Source organism: Mytilus trossulus, chromosome 14 (genome assembly GCF_036588685.1).
Source record: "Mytilus trossulus isolate FHL-02 chromosome 14, PNRI_Mtr1.1.1.hap1, whole genome shotgun sequence".
Lineage (NCBI taxonomy): Eukaryota > Metazoa > Mollusca > Bivalvia > Mytilida > Mytilidae > Mytilus > Mytilus trossulus.
Window position 1 is genome coordinate 30,710,894 of NC_086386.1, and position 15,594 is coordinate 30,726,487.

The window sequence follows — 15,594 nt, forward strand, 5'->3', positions numbered from 1 at the left end:
ATAGACGTAGATGTAATCATGTAAGTATAGTATTGACGTGATGTAATCAAATATAGGTGATCATAGGTCACCTCACGACCTTTAACAGTTCCATGAGATCCATATGGCATTTATTGAATAAACTGTTATAATGGTATAGCGTTAATTTATAATGATGAGGATGATATATGAAACTTTCATACCGAGTTATTTATGCATATCAATAACGAAAACAAGTACGAGAGGCACACCCAATGCACTTTTAATATATATTTAAAGAATGACTGCATGTAATTTTTTCTTTCTAGCCTTCTGTCTATGAAGAAATAACATCAAAAAAGTGTGAATAACCCGCGTAGAAATTATTTCAATAGCAAAAAAACAAATTTGTTATTAATTTACATTTTAAACCAGAGTAAACCATGTTAATCGCCGATGACGTCACGGTCACATGACAAAATGATGTCTATGAGCTGATAAACAAAACGTCAGTCAATCAGAAGACGCGAACACATTCAAAATTAAATTATATGAAAATATCTGTGTGACTAACATAAATAATATGCTATTGTTTGATGTTTGTATTACTTCAACACCATCACAGTGCACACAGTGTGTACTTAATGCAACTATCATACACTTGAGAGGTTATATAAGCTAGCTATTCAACCAGGTTTAATCCAGCATTATCTACACTAGAAAAGGTCTGTTCCAAGTTAGGAATATGACAATTGTAATCTTATCGATTGTTTGATGTGTTTGAGCTTTTGATTTTACCATTCGGTGTTGGACTTTCTGTTTTAAATATTCTCGGAGTTACGAATTTTTTGTTATTTTACTTTTTGCATTTACTTCAATGACACTGTATTTCGACTATGTCTTTGTCATATATATGTGGTATTCAATTTATCACAAATATTTCTGAAAGAGACAACAAAAATGATGTGATTTTATTTCTTCATTAAAAAAAAATGATTGTTTTAAACAAACACAGAGACTAGATGACCTTGGTAGCGTTGTTCCTTTTAATTGGTTATTCTTAGTCTGATTGCTTTCTCGCAAAAACAATTATTTGCACTGAACAACTCCTCTGTTCATTAATGGACCTTCTTTAAATAAAAACAGTGCTGGCCAAACGACATAGTCTAATGTATCTCCATCTTTAGTATAGGGTTTGAAGCTAGTCTTGTCTATATATTTCATATCACAGTCAAATTGCAAATACATTTCTGGTGACTTTATCCTCATGTAAAAACACATTTCAACACACCGCTGTATATAGATAGTACATATTGATATAATGCTGTCTTTTAATTTTGCCAAGAGCACCTAGAAAATAAAAAAAAAATGAAAATATATTTTTATATCTAATTTGAAATGTAATTTTAGAATGTGTTTGAATTATAAAGCATCATTCTTGGCTTTCAAATATTCCCCTAAAAGTGCGTTCCGGATGTATATAAACTCAGAAAATTGCTTTGGACGCACGAAATTTATAAAGTGTTGTTTCCAATTTTTGTAAATTACCATAAAATTTGTTAGAAGCCCATTTTTGTCACAACGACGACAGTCGTAATGTCTTAAGCAAAGGATGACTAACTTTTGATTTGGCAGTCATTTATTTCTACTCTGAGAAAGTACTACTTACATAAAGTAAATTACACCTTGTGATTTTTTTAACGCGCATTTCACATCTTTTTTCTTGCTTCAAACCAACTGAGGATTAATTTACCTTTTCGATTTCTGTTTGCAGATGTCGAATAACAGAAGACGATATGGAAACTGCAAATTCTAAAATACGACTATGAGGACATTGCTGCAAGTACAAAGAAACTTCTAAAGTAACGCAAGGATAATAGCAGAAAAAATATAATAGTGCAAATCTAAGTTCTTGGTCAATATACGAATTTACATTAACTGCAATATTATTTCAAACATAAATAAATGATTTTTCACGAATACAGTTTAAGCAAAGTAGAAAATTTGTCTATGGTGTACAGTAAAGTTATTTATCTTTTTCCAAATAACAATAGAAACACTAATCTTAAATTGAATACAATTTTCTTCTTCTCAAAATGCATGTTCAAAATCGAATTCTTATATACCATAGAAACTGTAAAATGATAACAACGTAAAACAGGTACTTTATGTTATCTTTATTTCATTGTTTGCTAATTTATACAAACAAGGTAATTACATGTACATTTGTAAATCATTATCTAATAGTTAAAGTAGACCGAATACATAGTAAAACACTTGTTAAACGTACCTGGTTGCCCACAAACCATTCCTGTATGTGACTAGAGAATTTACCAACCTGATCTAATGTTTCTTCATATATAACCTGAAATATTCGAATCAATATAATTTTGCTTCCAATAGTTTGAGCGTCTGCGTAATATGTTGACATCATTTGTTCAAACAACTATTTAAGAATAATATTAAGACAAATTGTGACCAAAAGAACTCTTTTTAGTGTCTGACGTTCATTATCAAGTTTTTACTTCTTCAACATCTAATGCTTATAGCTGATAAAAAATAATATCCGTGCCTCTTCGGGATATTTATTGGAATAAGTTATATAAAGTTCATTTTGTAATTTGTTTGGTCTCATTTCTTGCCGAGATGACGACACTGTCACCTCTCCTATACTTCACAAGTGGTGAGACTGTAATAGTTTAAACCTAATTTATTGTTCAAAATCACAAATGGATTAGACACAAGTTTTACAACTTAGTAACGTCTTCTCCAATCTGATTGTTCTCTCATGAAAAGCAAAGATTTGTTTTATTCTACAGTATGGCTCCCTCCCCATAATTTCATGCAATTCATATGCATACAATTTAATCCATTTTTGTACTATGTTTCATCTCCAGCAGATATTCTGCGCAGAAATAAATAAAACATAAAACTTTTGTTAACATAAATACTGAAGCCCTTAAAGGACAGGTTTCATTTCATCCCAACCTTAGTAAGTTAGTAGTACCTTCAACAAATTAAAAAGGATATCAACTGTGCTTTGTTCGTCTTGATTCTCATTTTGCGACTGAAGACCAGTAAAAGCATCAAGCCATTCGTTGTCATATATATCACTAAGCATTTCAGATAACTTCTGTGGTCTGTTTGGATCATTTAGATTTGTTATTTGTGGATTGTTCTCTTGTAACTGCTTCCCCATCAATTCACTCAGTCTGAAATATGTTTTGATGGGTATCATAATTTAATTTGAATTATGTAATAGCAATTAGAATCTGAAAGGAATCTAGATGCGTGTACACTTAATCTGATTATCTTATGGGATCGTTGACGTTTGGTTTTTTTTTCTGTACGCTAGACGCGTGATTCATCTAGATTTTTTTTAAAAGGCCCTAAATAAATACGCAAAGAGCTTTAAGCAATGCTACTATATTCTAGAGAGTTATTACATTCTTAGCATTGCCAGAATTTCCAGGTTTTAGAAATTGAGTAGAACTAAACACCACAGACAATACGCCAAGTTATTATCTCAAACTCAGCTGGAAGAAAACTCACCGTAATGCTAGATCGTTCTTTTCTTCATGACACTTTGTAAGATCTCTTTTACATCCGTCCAGCTCTCTTTCCAAACTGAAAAACGTTAGTATGTCATCAGTTCTATATATATATAAGGAAATGCACTGAACGATTGGAACTAGAATTGTATGAACACCACATTATTAACACCTGTAGTAGTCGATGCTTCGAAAGTGGTATTGGCTATGTAACTGATAAGTTATTGGTTAGTAAATGATTAAGACTAAGCTTCTCTGACAAGGCTGAGATTGTGAAATTACATTTGCTTAACACACTTAGTAGTCTTATATCTATTGATCATTTCTAACACTCCGCCTGGTCGTTCTGAAATAAGGCAATCTTCAAAAAGGTAAAACTGAACATATTTTGATTTTTTTCTTACATGTATGACGTAAACCCAAGATATATGTGCCAAGTTACAACCCGGTTTGTAATATTATGTTGACCTGGTTCGGTACTTTTACATCCCGCCATAGTGTTATTGTGCTATTATGGTATTTGTTTTTTTTGTATTTTTGACGTTCATTAGGCTTGCGTTTTAACTGATGAGTCTTATGTAGACGAAACGCGCGTCTGGCGTACTAAATTATAATCCTGGTACCTTTGATAACTATTAACTATATTCAACTTTAAATTTAACGGGAAAAAAAACACCATTAAGTTACATGCAAGCTCATAAAAAATTCTTTGTTGACATCATTTGAATATGGTTCCCCTTTTTTGAAATTTGTACCTATTATGGCTGTTAGATTTGTTCACATAATGATATTGTTTTCAATATAATTTGATTTTTAACTCCTGCCATACAAGTGAGAGGTTTAGCTAACTTTGAAACCAGATTTAATCTACAGATTTCTACGTAAGAAAATGTATCAAGTCAGTCAGTTGTTTGCCGTTCGAACGATATTCTGGAGATTTTGATTTTGCCATTTGAAAAGTAACTTTGCGTTTTGAATTTTCCATGCTGTTTAGTATTTTTGTTATTTTCCTATGAAAATAAAGGCTCTTACTTATCCAGAAACTGAAAAAATAACCGAGTTACAATATCAGAATGCTCTAACAGCTAAAGTAGTTTAGTTAATGATGCGTGAAGAATTTTGAATTAAGCTTTACAACAGTCTGACATAATGCCATATGAAAATCAACAGAAGAATCAAAAATGCAAGTCAAGAAGGATGTTCAATTAATATAAAAATATGCACAATGATAAAGAGTTTTGTTATCATCATGATCATGTCGCGTTTGCAAGTCAAGAATATGGCAGTTTGTTTTCCATACGTAAGATATGTTTGAGATTTGGAATTTGCCCTTCTTTAAGTAACTTTGCGTTTTGAATTTTCCTTGAAGTTCGTTATTTTTGTTATTTTTCTATTTGATAAAGGCTCTAACCTTTCCAGTGTCTTCACTTGCGTATCTTCCTGTTGAGCTTGATTGTCTGTACCTTGATCTCTTGTTTGACCTTTTGATGTGTCGCTAAAATAAAAGTTTAAATGTTGCGAAAAATACATTCAAAATAAAAATGATACACATGTTAAGAAACTCGACAAAATAAACTATTATTGTTTAATATCAAACATTGTTTAAATTTCAGATGATTTTGTTATTCAAAATCTGTTAAAAACAGTTTTAAAATAACGAAAGTTAAAGATTGTGTAGAGTTGGGTATTCCAAGAAAGAACAAACAAGTATCAATTATGTGTAACCATGACCTTTACCATCTAGAGTCATATATAATTTGTCTGGCTATTTTTGTCATGTGGATAGGAACTTCCTCAAAAACAGCTGTTTCTCTCTTGTGAAATCAATTTAGATCCATATTATTGAATTTTCAAACAAATGGCACAAACGTATATGACAGTTTTTTTTTACTGGTTTACGCTCCATTTTGTATCTTCAATTTTGATTTTTTATGCACAATATCACAAAGTATAAAAACAAGCTTCATGACAGACTGTATTTTATCCACATTGAATAACCATCTTTTAAATAACATCTTGGCGAAAAATATTGTACCTCTTAACCAATAGCAATGGCATCGAATTTGTGTGGCTCTGTCGTATTGTTTTTAATGTTTTTAATCAATTAGTGCTTCGTTTAAAAGAGAGGCAAAATATGTCCTTACACGGGACATATACACTTATAAGTCAAAAACAAACCTTCAGCTCCATGACAAAAAGGCCCCGGCAAATTAAGAAATGACACAATCGACAATATACAAAACACAACACAACACAGAAAGGTCACAGGTTACAACTCCGTCGGGCAACTTGATCATAAGTGGTTGTTTAAGCTTTTGGGGAAAGTTCTGGAAAGTCTTATTTTTATAGTTTTAAACGTTTATCTCTTTAGCATTCTTATTTTGAAAACGTTGGTCACAAACACGAACGGAATTCTGAAACATTATTGATTAACACGTGTCCATACTAAATTTCAAGAAGATTTGGATAGTTTGAACCAGCTGACGAGGACAAAATATTCTAATCAATTTTAATACATGAGCCAGTTTAAAACCAGAAAATACCGTAGTGTCATTTGAATTCAGAAAAAATAAAAAATAAGCACCAGTATGATGGCTGATGTACTACTTTGGTCTCATTGACTTAAACTTTGCAATTTTGTTCAGTTTTTTTTTTTATGAATAATCTGAAAGAATAGAAATAGAGACACAGACAATAGGCAAACATGGTTGCTAGCAAAATGTATTGATAATGATTTACCTCCATGTCGAAGTCGATGTGACATTATTTGTGTTGTTATTTTTGACTCTTTTCTTCTTTTTACTAAAAGAAATAATGTTATTAATCACAAATACTCAAATCTAGAGAATAATTACAAAGTCTTAAATGTACCTCCGGAGTAGATTTTTGTTCTATTTTCGGTTGTTTTGTATATAAACATTTCGTTGTGTAAAGTAAGCTTGATATAAACAGCCGAAAGTTTCTTCCGAGCTTATAAATAAATAATTTTGAGTTAATTTATACGAATTTGTCAACGCAAACTGCTTGGCACAAAATGATTAAAAATTGGTGATTATATTTCACATTTTAGTATAGGTTAATGAAAATCTAATATATGCAGCAAGGCTCAACTAAATGAAATTAAGTGTTCGGTTGTCATGTTTTCACCACCCATAAAAACACTTTCTCAATCCCGTTCTATTGTTCATAGTCTTCCGAAGCACATGCGACTATCTCCCTGTTTTTTGATAGAATGTGTGTTACTTATGCCGTGTTCACACCAAACGTCGTGTACAGTAAACATGTTTACATTTTGTTTAATGTAATCTGCACTAGTTTCACATTAAATTTGTTCACATCTATACACCTTGTTTAGCTACCTGTACATAAGATTTGTTCACACTTGTAAACTATATGTCATTTAAATGTTCATTAGGAAGAACCGAATTCTAATTATTGACCAACTTTTCTAGCAGTTAGGGAACGATTATTTGACTTATAAAAAGGGGGACGGATTTTTCCTCAAATTGAGTAAAAAAAATCGAGTTATTCAGATGTTTAGTATGAAAAAAACATTCTGAATCCAAAGTTTCCCCATACATTACAGTGTTAAATATTGAATGGGTACCATCGAAAAAAAAATAATTATCAACTTTCGCGCGCAAACAAAAATCTGACTCAGACTTCCCCTCCCCCATTTTTTTGGAAGTAAAGTGGTTGCTCCTTTCAGAAAGTAATTTTGGATGATTTGCAGTAGTTTAAAGATGTGTCGATTGCGCATTAAAAACATTGGCTCGCCATCAGCGTGCCTACAGAAAAAAAAAGAATTGGGATGCTTAGGATCACTACATTTCTATCTTTTTTGTTTGTTTAAAATAGTATTTATTTCTCCAAAAATATTTGGCAAAGGGTGGGGTAATCTTTTTTTTTTAATTTCTAATTGTATTTAAACGGATTTGAGATACTACACAAACAAACAATTAACCTCTCCCTTTTTTAGTAATGCATTTATGAGTGAATCGTTGTTTGAGTAAAAAAACCAATGACAAATATTTCTGTCAGTGTGTACGTCCAATATTAATCGATGCGGGAAGACCTTTTCAAATGAATTATGTGTTCGGCAATGATGATGGGTTTAAGTCTTGATTAGGGGTTAATAAGGCTACGTAAAGTGTTTTTATAACAAATAAATATATCTAGTTTTTACAAATATTTCTGTGAAGAACTTTTTTAATAAGTGTTATAAGTATCAAGTTTATTTAAAAATTGTTTCATTTTTAAATATACATGGGGAAAATAAAGTTATGAATGCCTAGTTTTGTGTACACTAAGCCTACACAAGGCCTACACCGACTATCGACTGCATGTAGACAAAACATGATTTAAACTACATGTAAACATTGTGTTTTATCAATGGGAATGTAATTGTGTTTTGTTTATGTGTGAGTTACACTAACACAACACCTAGTTCTGGTCTATGTGAACACGGCCTTAGTCTTCTGCCTTTGATGTGTGGTTTGTGTAGTGTTGTTCTTCTTTTCGTCATTTTTATCCTTTGCCTATTTTTTCATGTAATTGTTATATGTGCGGTACAAGTTTCAGCATTTTTTCATTAATTTATTTGCAGAATTTCATTCTATTATATCCCTCTTTAGTGTTCACAGCGGATGGCTTTGAAAGGTGTTGTGGAATGTTAACCTAGTAAAACATATGTATTTTAAAACAATTATGGGCTAAACTTTAATAAATCATACCACCATGGAAAACAACACCAGTATGTATATTCCACGTCTTCTTCTGGATTAACTTGTCTTTCATAATTCGAACATTCTGCAACATTGTACTTTTTACGTCTTCCCATACTATAAAAACACTACGTATTTAATCTTATACAAGTATTTTGATGTAAATAATAGTACAGTCAATGTTTCGCATGCTAAGCATTCTAATTCATCAGTAACATACGTTCGTGGTTCATTCCCTCTATATTTTAAGATAGCATAGGTTCTCATCAGTTTGACTGCCCCTCTGGTATCTTTCGTCCCTCTTTTATGGCAAATCAAACACATATAAATCATTATTAACCACTGAAGTCTTATTGTTTACTACCATAACAAAAGTAGAAGAAGCAAGTCTACTTAGCTTTTCATATTTTTGTAATACATTCTATATCCTGGATATGTGATATGTGTATTTGTGTTACACATGGTATGCTTCTACCCTGTAAGCATTTGATGTCAAATCCAATTTAGGTTTAGGTTTATCCTACCTATCTACCGTTAGTCTGTAATGTTATTTGAACAGACCTCCCTTTTCTATTAATTGTTACTTGAAATAAGTTTAACAACATAAAATAAAAACTATATGTATAGTTAATTTCTCAATCACATCTATCATTTCACGTTTATGACATTATCTATTGCTATCACCTGAGTTTTCTTGTCATAAGCAACAACACAAATGCAACATGTGCAGAATTTTTCTTTTTCAAGACCATGTATATTTGTCTTTTAATTTGGTTTTCTTTGCTAAATATTTAGGATTCCGTGTAAGAATTTGTATTGTATTTATTGTTTTTTTGGCAACTGTTTGTCTTTCGTCGCCTTTTCGTTTGCGATTGCACACTTGGTATATTTTTACCATTAATTCATAATAAATTCTTTTGATGTCGAGTTTTACTTTTTCCCACAATGCTCGTCAACAAAAATAACTCCTAGTATATAAAAAAAAACTCGTCAAAGATACCAGGCTATAATTTTGAATGTGACATGTGCTTTTGTTATCAAAACGCTATTACTGCATGACGCCTGAATAAAAACAAAAGCAAAAGCAAAAAACAAAAGTGCGATGTTTAAAGTAGGGAGGAGTCAAAATTCCAAACATACTTCCTAATGCAGCTAAGGTAATATACTCCTGGGGTAGAAAATCCCTTAAGTATTTCGAATATTTTTTAAAGTTCGGAAACATTGGATTAAAAAATATGACCATATCAATGATATTTTATATAAACACTAAAGTGCTAATAAATGATTCTTTATGCCAGTACAATCTCCACTATTTTGCTTTTACAAACACAACAACTGCAATTCTGACCATTACTTGACATAATATAGTATAATATTTACAATACAGTGGAATATGCTGCTATTTATCTTAAACTACTGTATTTCAAGTTTCTTATCATATAAAAAAATATTCATAAAAATAATTCTGCAGAATTCAAAACGACACTGTATTTATACAAATTTTGGCATTTTACCAAATCAAGAAAATTCCCTTTATGAGCCTATTTTGAATAGATTTTTTTTACCTTTGCACACTGATTTGAAATTAACTAACACTACACTAATCAATTAGTCATTTTTGAACAATAACATATGTTTGAACTAACTACAGGGATATAACTCTGAAAACATCAGCTAAACGTTTTAGTTACGTCATATTGTTAAGGGAATACTAAGCTTCTCATTGATCAAAATTATTGTTGATCAAACTGCTATTTAACCAGTGTAATATTTCTTATCAAATGGATGGTTCGAATTTTTCTAATTTTGTCAAAGGGTCGAAGTAATTACTTTGTCAAAATTTTATGAAAATTAAACGAGTCAAATGTATTTTAGTGAAGGTGTTTGGTTCCACCTTAACATAGAATTCATGGGAATGAAAATTTATTTAAGATCTTTTATCAGTTTGATTTTGTGACATAGTAATCAAAGGTTTAGATATTCAAAAATATTAAACGTTTGATAGTATTAGAACTAAAGCAACCTAAAAAGTAAAAAAAAAACAACAACAAACCCATCTACGATGAGCTTTGAGTTTGATATTCTTGTAATTTGAAATTTTGATCAGTTATTCGGTGCTGGATTGACAATACAAAATATGGTTTGATTTACATATACAAATCATTGTAAAAGAGAGATGAATGATACCAATGGGATTTTCAAACTCAAAATTGGAAAACAAATAGAAAATACGCAACAAAACGCAAAGCGAATAACAACAAAAAAATATGAAATGTATCTCCCTGATGCATCATAGCCTTTATTAATAAAAAAAATAAAGATTGAATGATGCATAGAGTTTTAATAGAATATAATACGAAGTGATACGTGACTGAAAATGAGATAAAAGAATGAACATGTAAACAACTATATGTCACTGTACGGCCTTGAACAATGAGCAAATACATACCATATAGTAAGGTGTCGACGGCAGCATTTTGACAAAATTTGAAAACATTAAATTGTGAAAAACAACAGCAATTGAAATACTAGAACCAATTAACGGGGAAAATGTGATAGACGCAGCCAACAACAACTGTTACATTGCAGGTTCCTAATTTTTGATACATATACCTAGATTTTGTGTTTTTCAGTGTTTTCATACTTTTATTTGTCAGTGAATAAATTTTGCTGTCCGTACTGAAGCTTAAGTTGCACTAGCCAATTTATTGTGTCTGTTTAGTTAACGCATCATTGTAAATATAACGGAATTTGATGAGACTGTCATCAAAGTGAGAGGGTTAGCGCTATAAAACCAGGTTAAATCCACCATTTGCTACACCTGAAAATGCCTGTATCAAGTCAGGAATATGACAGTTCTTGTCCATTCGTTTTAATGCGTTTTGTTATTTGATTTTGCCATGTGATTATGGACATTCCGAATTGATTTTCCTCTAAGGTCAGTATTTTGTGATTTTACTTTTTATCTGGTAATTTTTTGTTGTTTTATTTAAAATTTTAAGAGTTGTTTGATGAGACAACTGCTATTTAAACTGAAAGAAACTGAATTTAAATCATTTGTAATTATGTGTTTTTTTTTTAATGATTCGTTATTAAGTACATTTATGGCCTTGATTTTAAGTACAATTTGCATTTGATAATATAATCTCTTTAATATAACATTCGCGAAACATTTTGACAGAGGTATAAAGACTAAAATAACAAAAATACCGAACTGAAAGGGAAATTCAAAACGGAAAGTACTTTATAAAATGGTAAAATCAAAAGCTCGAGCACATCAAAGGAATGAAAACCAATCGTCATATTCCTGACTAGTTACAGGCATTTCCTTATGTAGAAAATTGTGTATTCAACCTGGTTTTATAGCTAGCTAAACCTTTTACTTCTATAATAGTCCCATTGCAATCTTTTATATTGCCAACAATGCGTGAGCAAAACAAAACGACAAAATAGGTAAAACGTTAAAATAATTGGAGTACAGCAGTCAACATTGTAACATATTATAAATCACTATAAAACAAATAACTGGTTCATCAACGAAACACAAAATGATATACATATTTACAAACGTACATAAGCAAAAATTAAAATGCAATAGCTCAATAATCATAGCACAATAATTTAATTTTAGATGTAATGCGTCTTCTGATTGGCGTTTTGGCTCATTTTCAGCCCATTGACATAATTTTGTCATGAGACCGTGAAGTCATCAACGTTTTTTCATGATTTACTCCAATTTAAATGGATTTTAGAATTAAATTATAAGAAATGACTGTTAATAGTTATAAAAAGTACCAGGATTATAATTTAGTACGCCGACGCGCGTTTCGTCTACATAAGACTCATCAATGACGCTCATATCAAAATATTTATAAAGCCAAACAAGTGCAAATTTGAAGAGCATAGAGGATCCAAAATTCCAAAAAGTTGTGCCAAATACAGGTAAGGTAATCTATGCCTGGGATAAGAAATTCCTTAGTTTCACGAAAAGTTCAAAGTTTTGTAAACAGGAAATTTATAAAATGATCACTTTATTGATATTTATGTCAACACCGAAATGTTGACTACTGAGCTGGTGATACCCTCGGGGACAAAACGTCCACCAGCAGTGGCATCGACCCAGTGGTGTAAATAGATATCAAAAGTAACAGGATTATAATTTAGTACGCCGACGCGCGTTTCGTCTACATAAGACTCATCAGTTGGATACAGCAGGCAACATTGTAACAATATAAATCACTATAAAACAAATAACTGTTTCATCGACGAAACACAAAATGATATACATATATACAAAAGTTCATACGCAAAATTTAAAATGCAATAGCTCAATGATCATAGCGCAATAATTTAATTTTAGATGTAATGCGTCTTCTGATTGGCTGACGTCGCCTTGGCCCATTTTCAGCCCATTGACATAATTTTGTCATGAGACCGTGACGTCATCAACGTTTTTTCATGATTTACTCCAATTAATGAGAGCCGTGGTGTAGTGGTTAGTGCATCGGACTACTAACACAAAGGTTCCTGGTTCGATTCCCGTTCGGGATGAAAATTTCAGGAACTCAATTTTCGGCTCTCCCTTGACACCATTTGCGAGAATGGTCTTAAGGAAACGATGATAGTCCGTCAGAAGCGGACGATAAATGACTGACCCGTGTTAAGAGAGAGCCATATCTCTTGCACGTTAAAGACATCCTTGTAGGTTTCGAAAAAGAGTAGGCTAATGCCGCTACAAGGCAGCACTCGTACCCGCAAAGTGGAAAGGGATTAATATAAGTTGCAAAACTTGTTTCCCAATCCACTATAAATAAATATGTTTAAACTATCAGTGACGCTCATATCAAAATATTTATAGAGCCAAACAAGTGCAAGCTGAAGAGCATAGAGAATATATGCCTGGAATAAGAAATTCCTTAGTTTCAAGAAAAATTCAAAGTTTTGTAAACAGGAAATTTATAAAATTATCACATTATTGATATTCATGTCAACACCGAAGTGTTGACTACTGGGCTGGTGATACCATCGGGGACGAAACGTCTACCAGCAGTGGCATTCAAAATATTCAAAATAACATAAAAAATGTGGTGCACACTTTAAATAACCCGCTACTCGCGTTATTCAGTGTGCAACACATTTGTTATGTTATTTTTTCAAAGGCATGAAAAATATTACAGTCATTCCTTAAATAACACAATGGTGAGATGTATAAGTATCGATCCTGGTAATACGTATATAACCCAAAAAACAGTAAATATACAACGACAAAAGGAGGAAACATTTATGTTCATTACAGCAGTTGCATCAGTTACCTTCCTTTCTGATTGTATCTCATTTATAATGCATTACATTTTCTATAATTTTGTGCTATTTTCACATTTCCTGATCGGAAAAATAGTTCTCCTCACTAGTGAAAAATCTGTTCTCGGTAAATGATTGGTTGAAATTTAATTGTGACGTTAAATTTTCTTTTTTTCATCTGAATTTTCTTATGGTAACGTCATAAAAATGGCGACCATGTCTGAAGACGTCACATCTAAAGTACACAATTTTCCTCAAATCTTTGAAAATGAAGGATAAAAATCATTAGGGAAACAGATTCTACCACTGTTACTCGTGTATATTACGATGTTTCTCCACTCTCAACATATAAGTGGAAAGCCTCGCGCTTTAATTATTAAAATTTAACTGTCTCGAGTGCCGACATATCGTAATACACTTGTTGCATTGTGGAATCTATATGTAATCAACAATTAAAAAAATTATTACGTATACTTACAGTATGAAACGAATTAGTGACATGTATATAACAGTTTCTTAAAGGACCTAAACAAAATAATATACAGTATAAGTAAATGCAGTTAAAAGTTGGGATTTCATGTTAAAGAATTTTAGTCGTCTGGTCTCTAATTTTTTAGCTTCTGTTTTACAAAGGTCCTTTCGCAATAATGATAATATTCGATTTGATATACGATAACAATACTTATATATACAAATTTCACAATTATGACATGGAAATCAATACAGCTATATTTATTGTTCTCAGCTAAATTTCGTCTAGCTGAATCGTAAAAGATCTAAATATATCTTATCATACAAGTGAGAGGTTTACCGCTATAAAACCAGGTTCAATCCACCATCTTCTACATTTGAAAATGCCTGTACCAAGTCAGGAATATGACAATTGTTGTCCATTTGTTTGATGTGTTTTGTCATTTGATTTTGCGATTTGATTAGGGACTTTCCGATTGAATTTTATTCGGAGTTCAGTATTTTTGTGATTTTACTTTTTGATCTTTTGATATAGTTTAGTCCTTTAGAAATTCATTCGTAATCTACTACTGTTTTTGCAAAAGTTAAAAAGTTTACGCCAACAATTTAATCATTGGCAATATGACTTTTCCTCGACTATAAGCTCTATGTCAAAGCTATAAGTACGGTTGTCGATCTAATACTGCTACGGTTACAGTATTTAAATTCAAAAGTTAAAATAGAATTCTCTGTTTACATGGTTTAAGAATGCAAAAAGACTATTATAATAACTAGTTTACAACAAGAAAACTATAGCGATGATGTATAAATTATTGATAAAATGAACACTGTCAGATGGTGTTTTTTTTTTTTTTTTTATCTTTAATAGATTCAAGTTTCATTTTTAAGTCAGTTTTTTTCCGTAATGACTCATATATGGCTATAGATGTATTACAAATGAACTTTTGAAATTTTATCCTTCTGAATAGAATACACACACAAATACACACGGAGAATTTTCATTTAAAAATTACATAAAAGAGAGGAGGAAGGTACGAAACATAGACATTGATGGATAATAAAGGAAATGTTTGTTTTTCCACAATCATGTAACCATGGCTTTTCAGTGTGTACTTAGTTAAAGTATTTTACTTAGTTAAAGTATGTGTTCCTATATATATACACAAGTTATTCAAAACAATTTTATATAATTAAGGAAGAACATCATTGAAATAAAGTAAAACCCAGTAAACACTTACTTGTTTCACTTCAATCCTACAGGGAAGTAATGAACAATGACAGGTGGAAAAACTGTCTAGTATATCTAACTTCATAATGACTATTTATAGATATACAAAAATCGTTATATATTATCATTGGTATGCTCAGACTGTATGTGTTTGATAAGTGTGCCTACTTGTATCATAGGACCATGAGGTATATCTTAAGTAAAGATCTCACATGTCAGTATGTCATCCCAGTATGTCATACAGTGTTATATTGATCATAGTGTTCGCATAAAATTAAGGACGAGAATATACTTACGGAGATTCCGTAATTTTTTTAATTGATGATTTCAACTTCACTACAAACTCGAAACTCTGGGTTCA

The 15,594-nt window shown here is 31.3% G+C and overlaps 1 protein-coding gene across 1 annotated transcript; it reads right to left on the reverse strand.

Annotated features, from left to right (window-relative positions):
* Nucleotides 1-911: 911 nt before the first annotated feature.
* On the reverse strand, nucleotides 912-15,326 carry LOC134695727 (uncharacterized). Its single transcript, XM_063557113.1, has 10 exons — nucleotides 15,244-15,326; nucleotides 14,013-14,059; nucleotides 8,243-8,350; nucleotides 6,249-6,311; nucleotides 4,921-5,004; nucleotides 3,511-3,585; nucleotides 2,966-3,170; nucleotides 2,249-2,323; nucleotides 1,712-1,795; nucleotides 912-1,308 (listed from the first exon to the last, which is right to left on the reverse strand). Exons 2-10 carry the CDS (start codon nucleotides 14,033-14,035, stop codon nucleotides 1,048-1,050), a joined length of 978 nt encoding a protein of 325 aa, XP_063413183.1. The 5' UTR covers nucleotides 14,036-14,059; nucleotides 15,244-15,326; the 3' UTR covers nucleotides 912-1,047.
* Nucleotides 15,327-15,594: the final 268 nt, after the last annotated feature.

Coding starts and splice junctions, on each gene's coding strand:
- LOC134695727 (XM_063557113.1), bottom strand. CDS start 14,035: ATGTCACTAATTCGTTTCATACT. Junction 3,586..4,920: donor CAAGTGAAGACACTGGAAAG/GTTAGAGCCTTT, acceptor AACGTTTTTCAG/TTTGGAAAGAGAGCTGGACG. Junction 1,796..2,248: donor AATGGTTTGTGGGCAACCAG/GTACGTTTAACA, acceptor TTGTACTTGCAG/CAATGTCCTCATAGTCGTAT.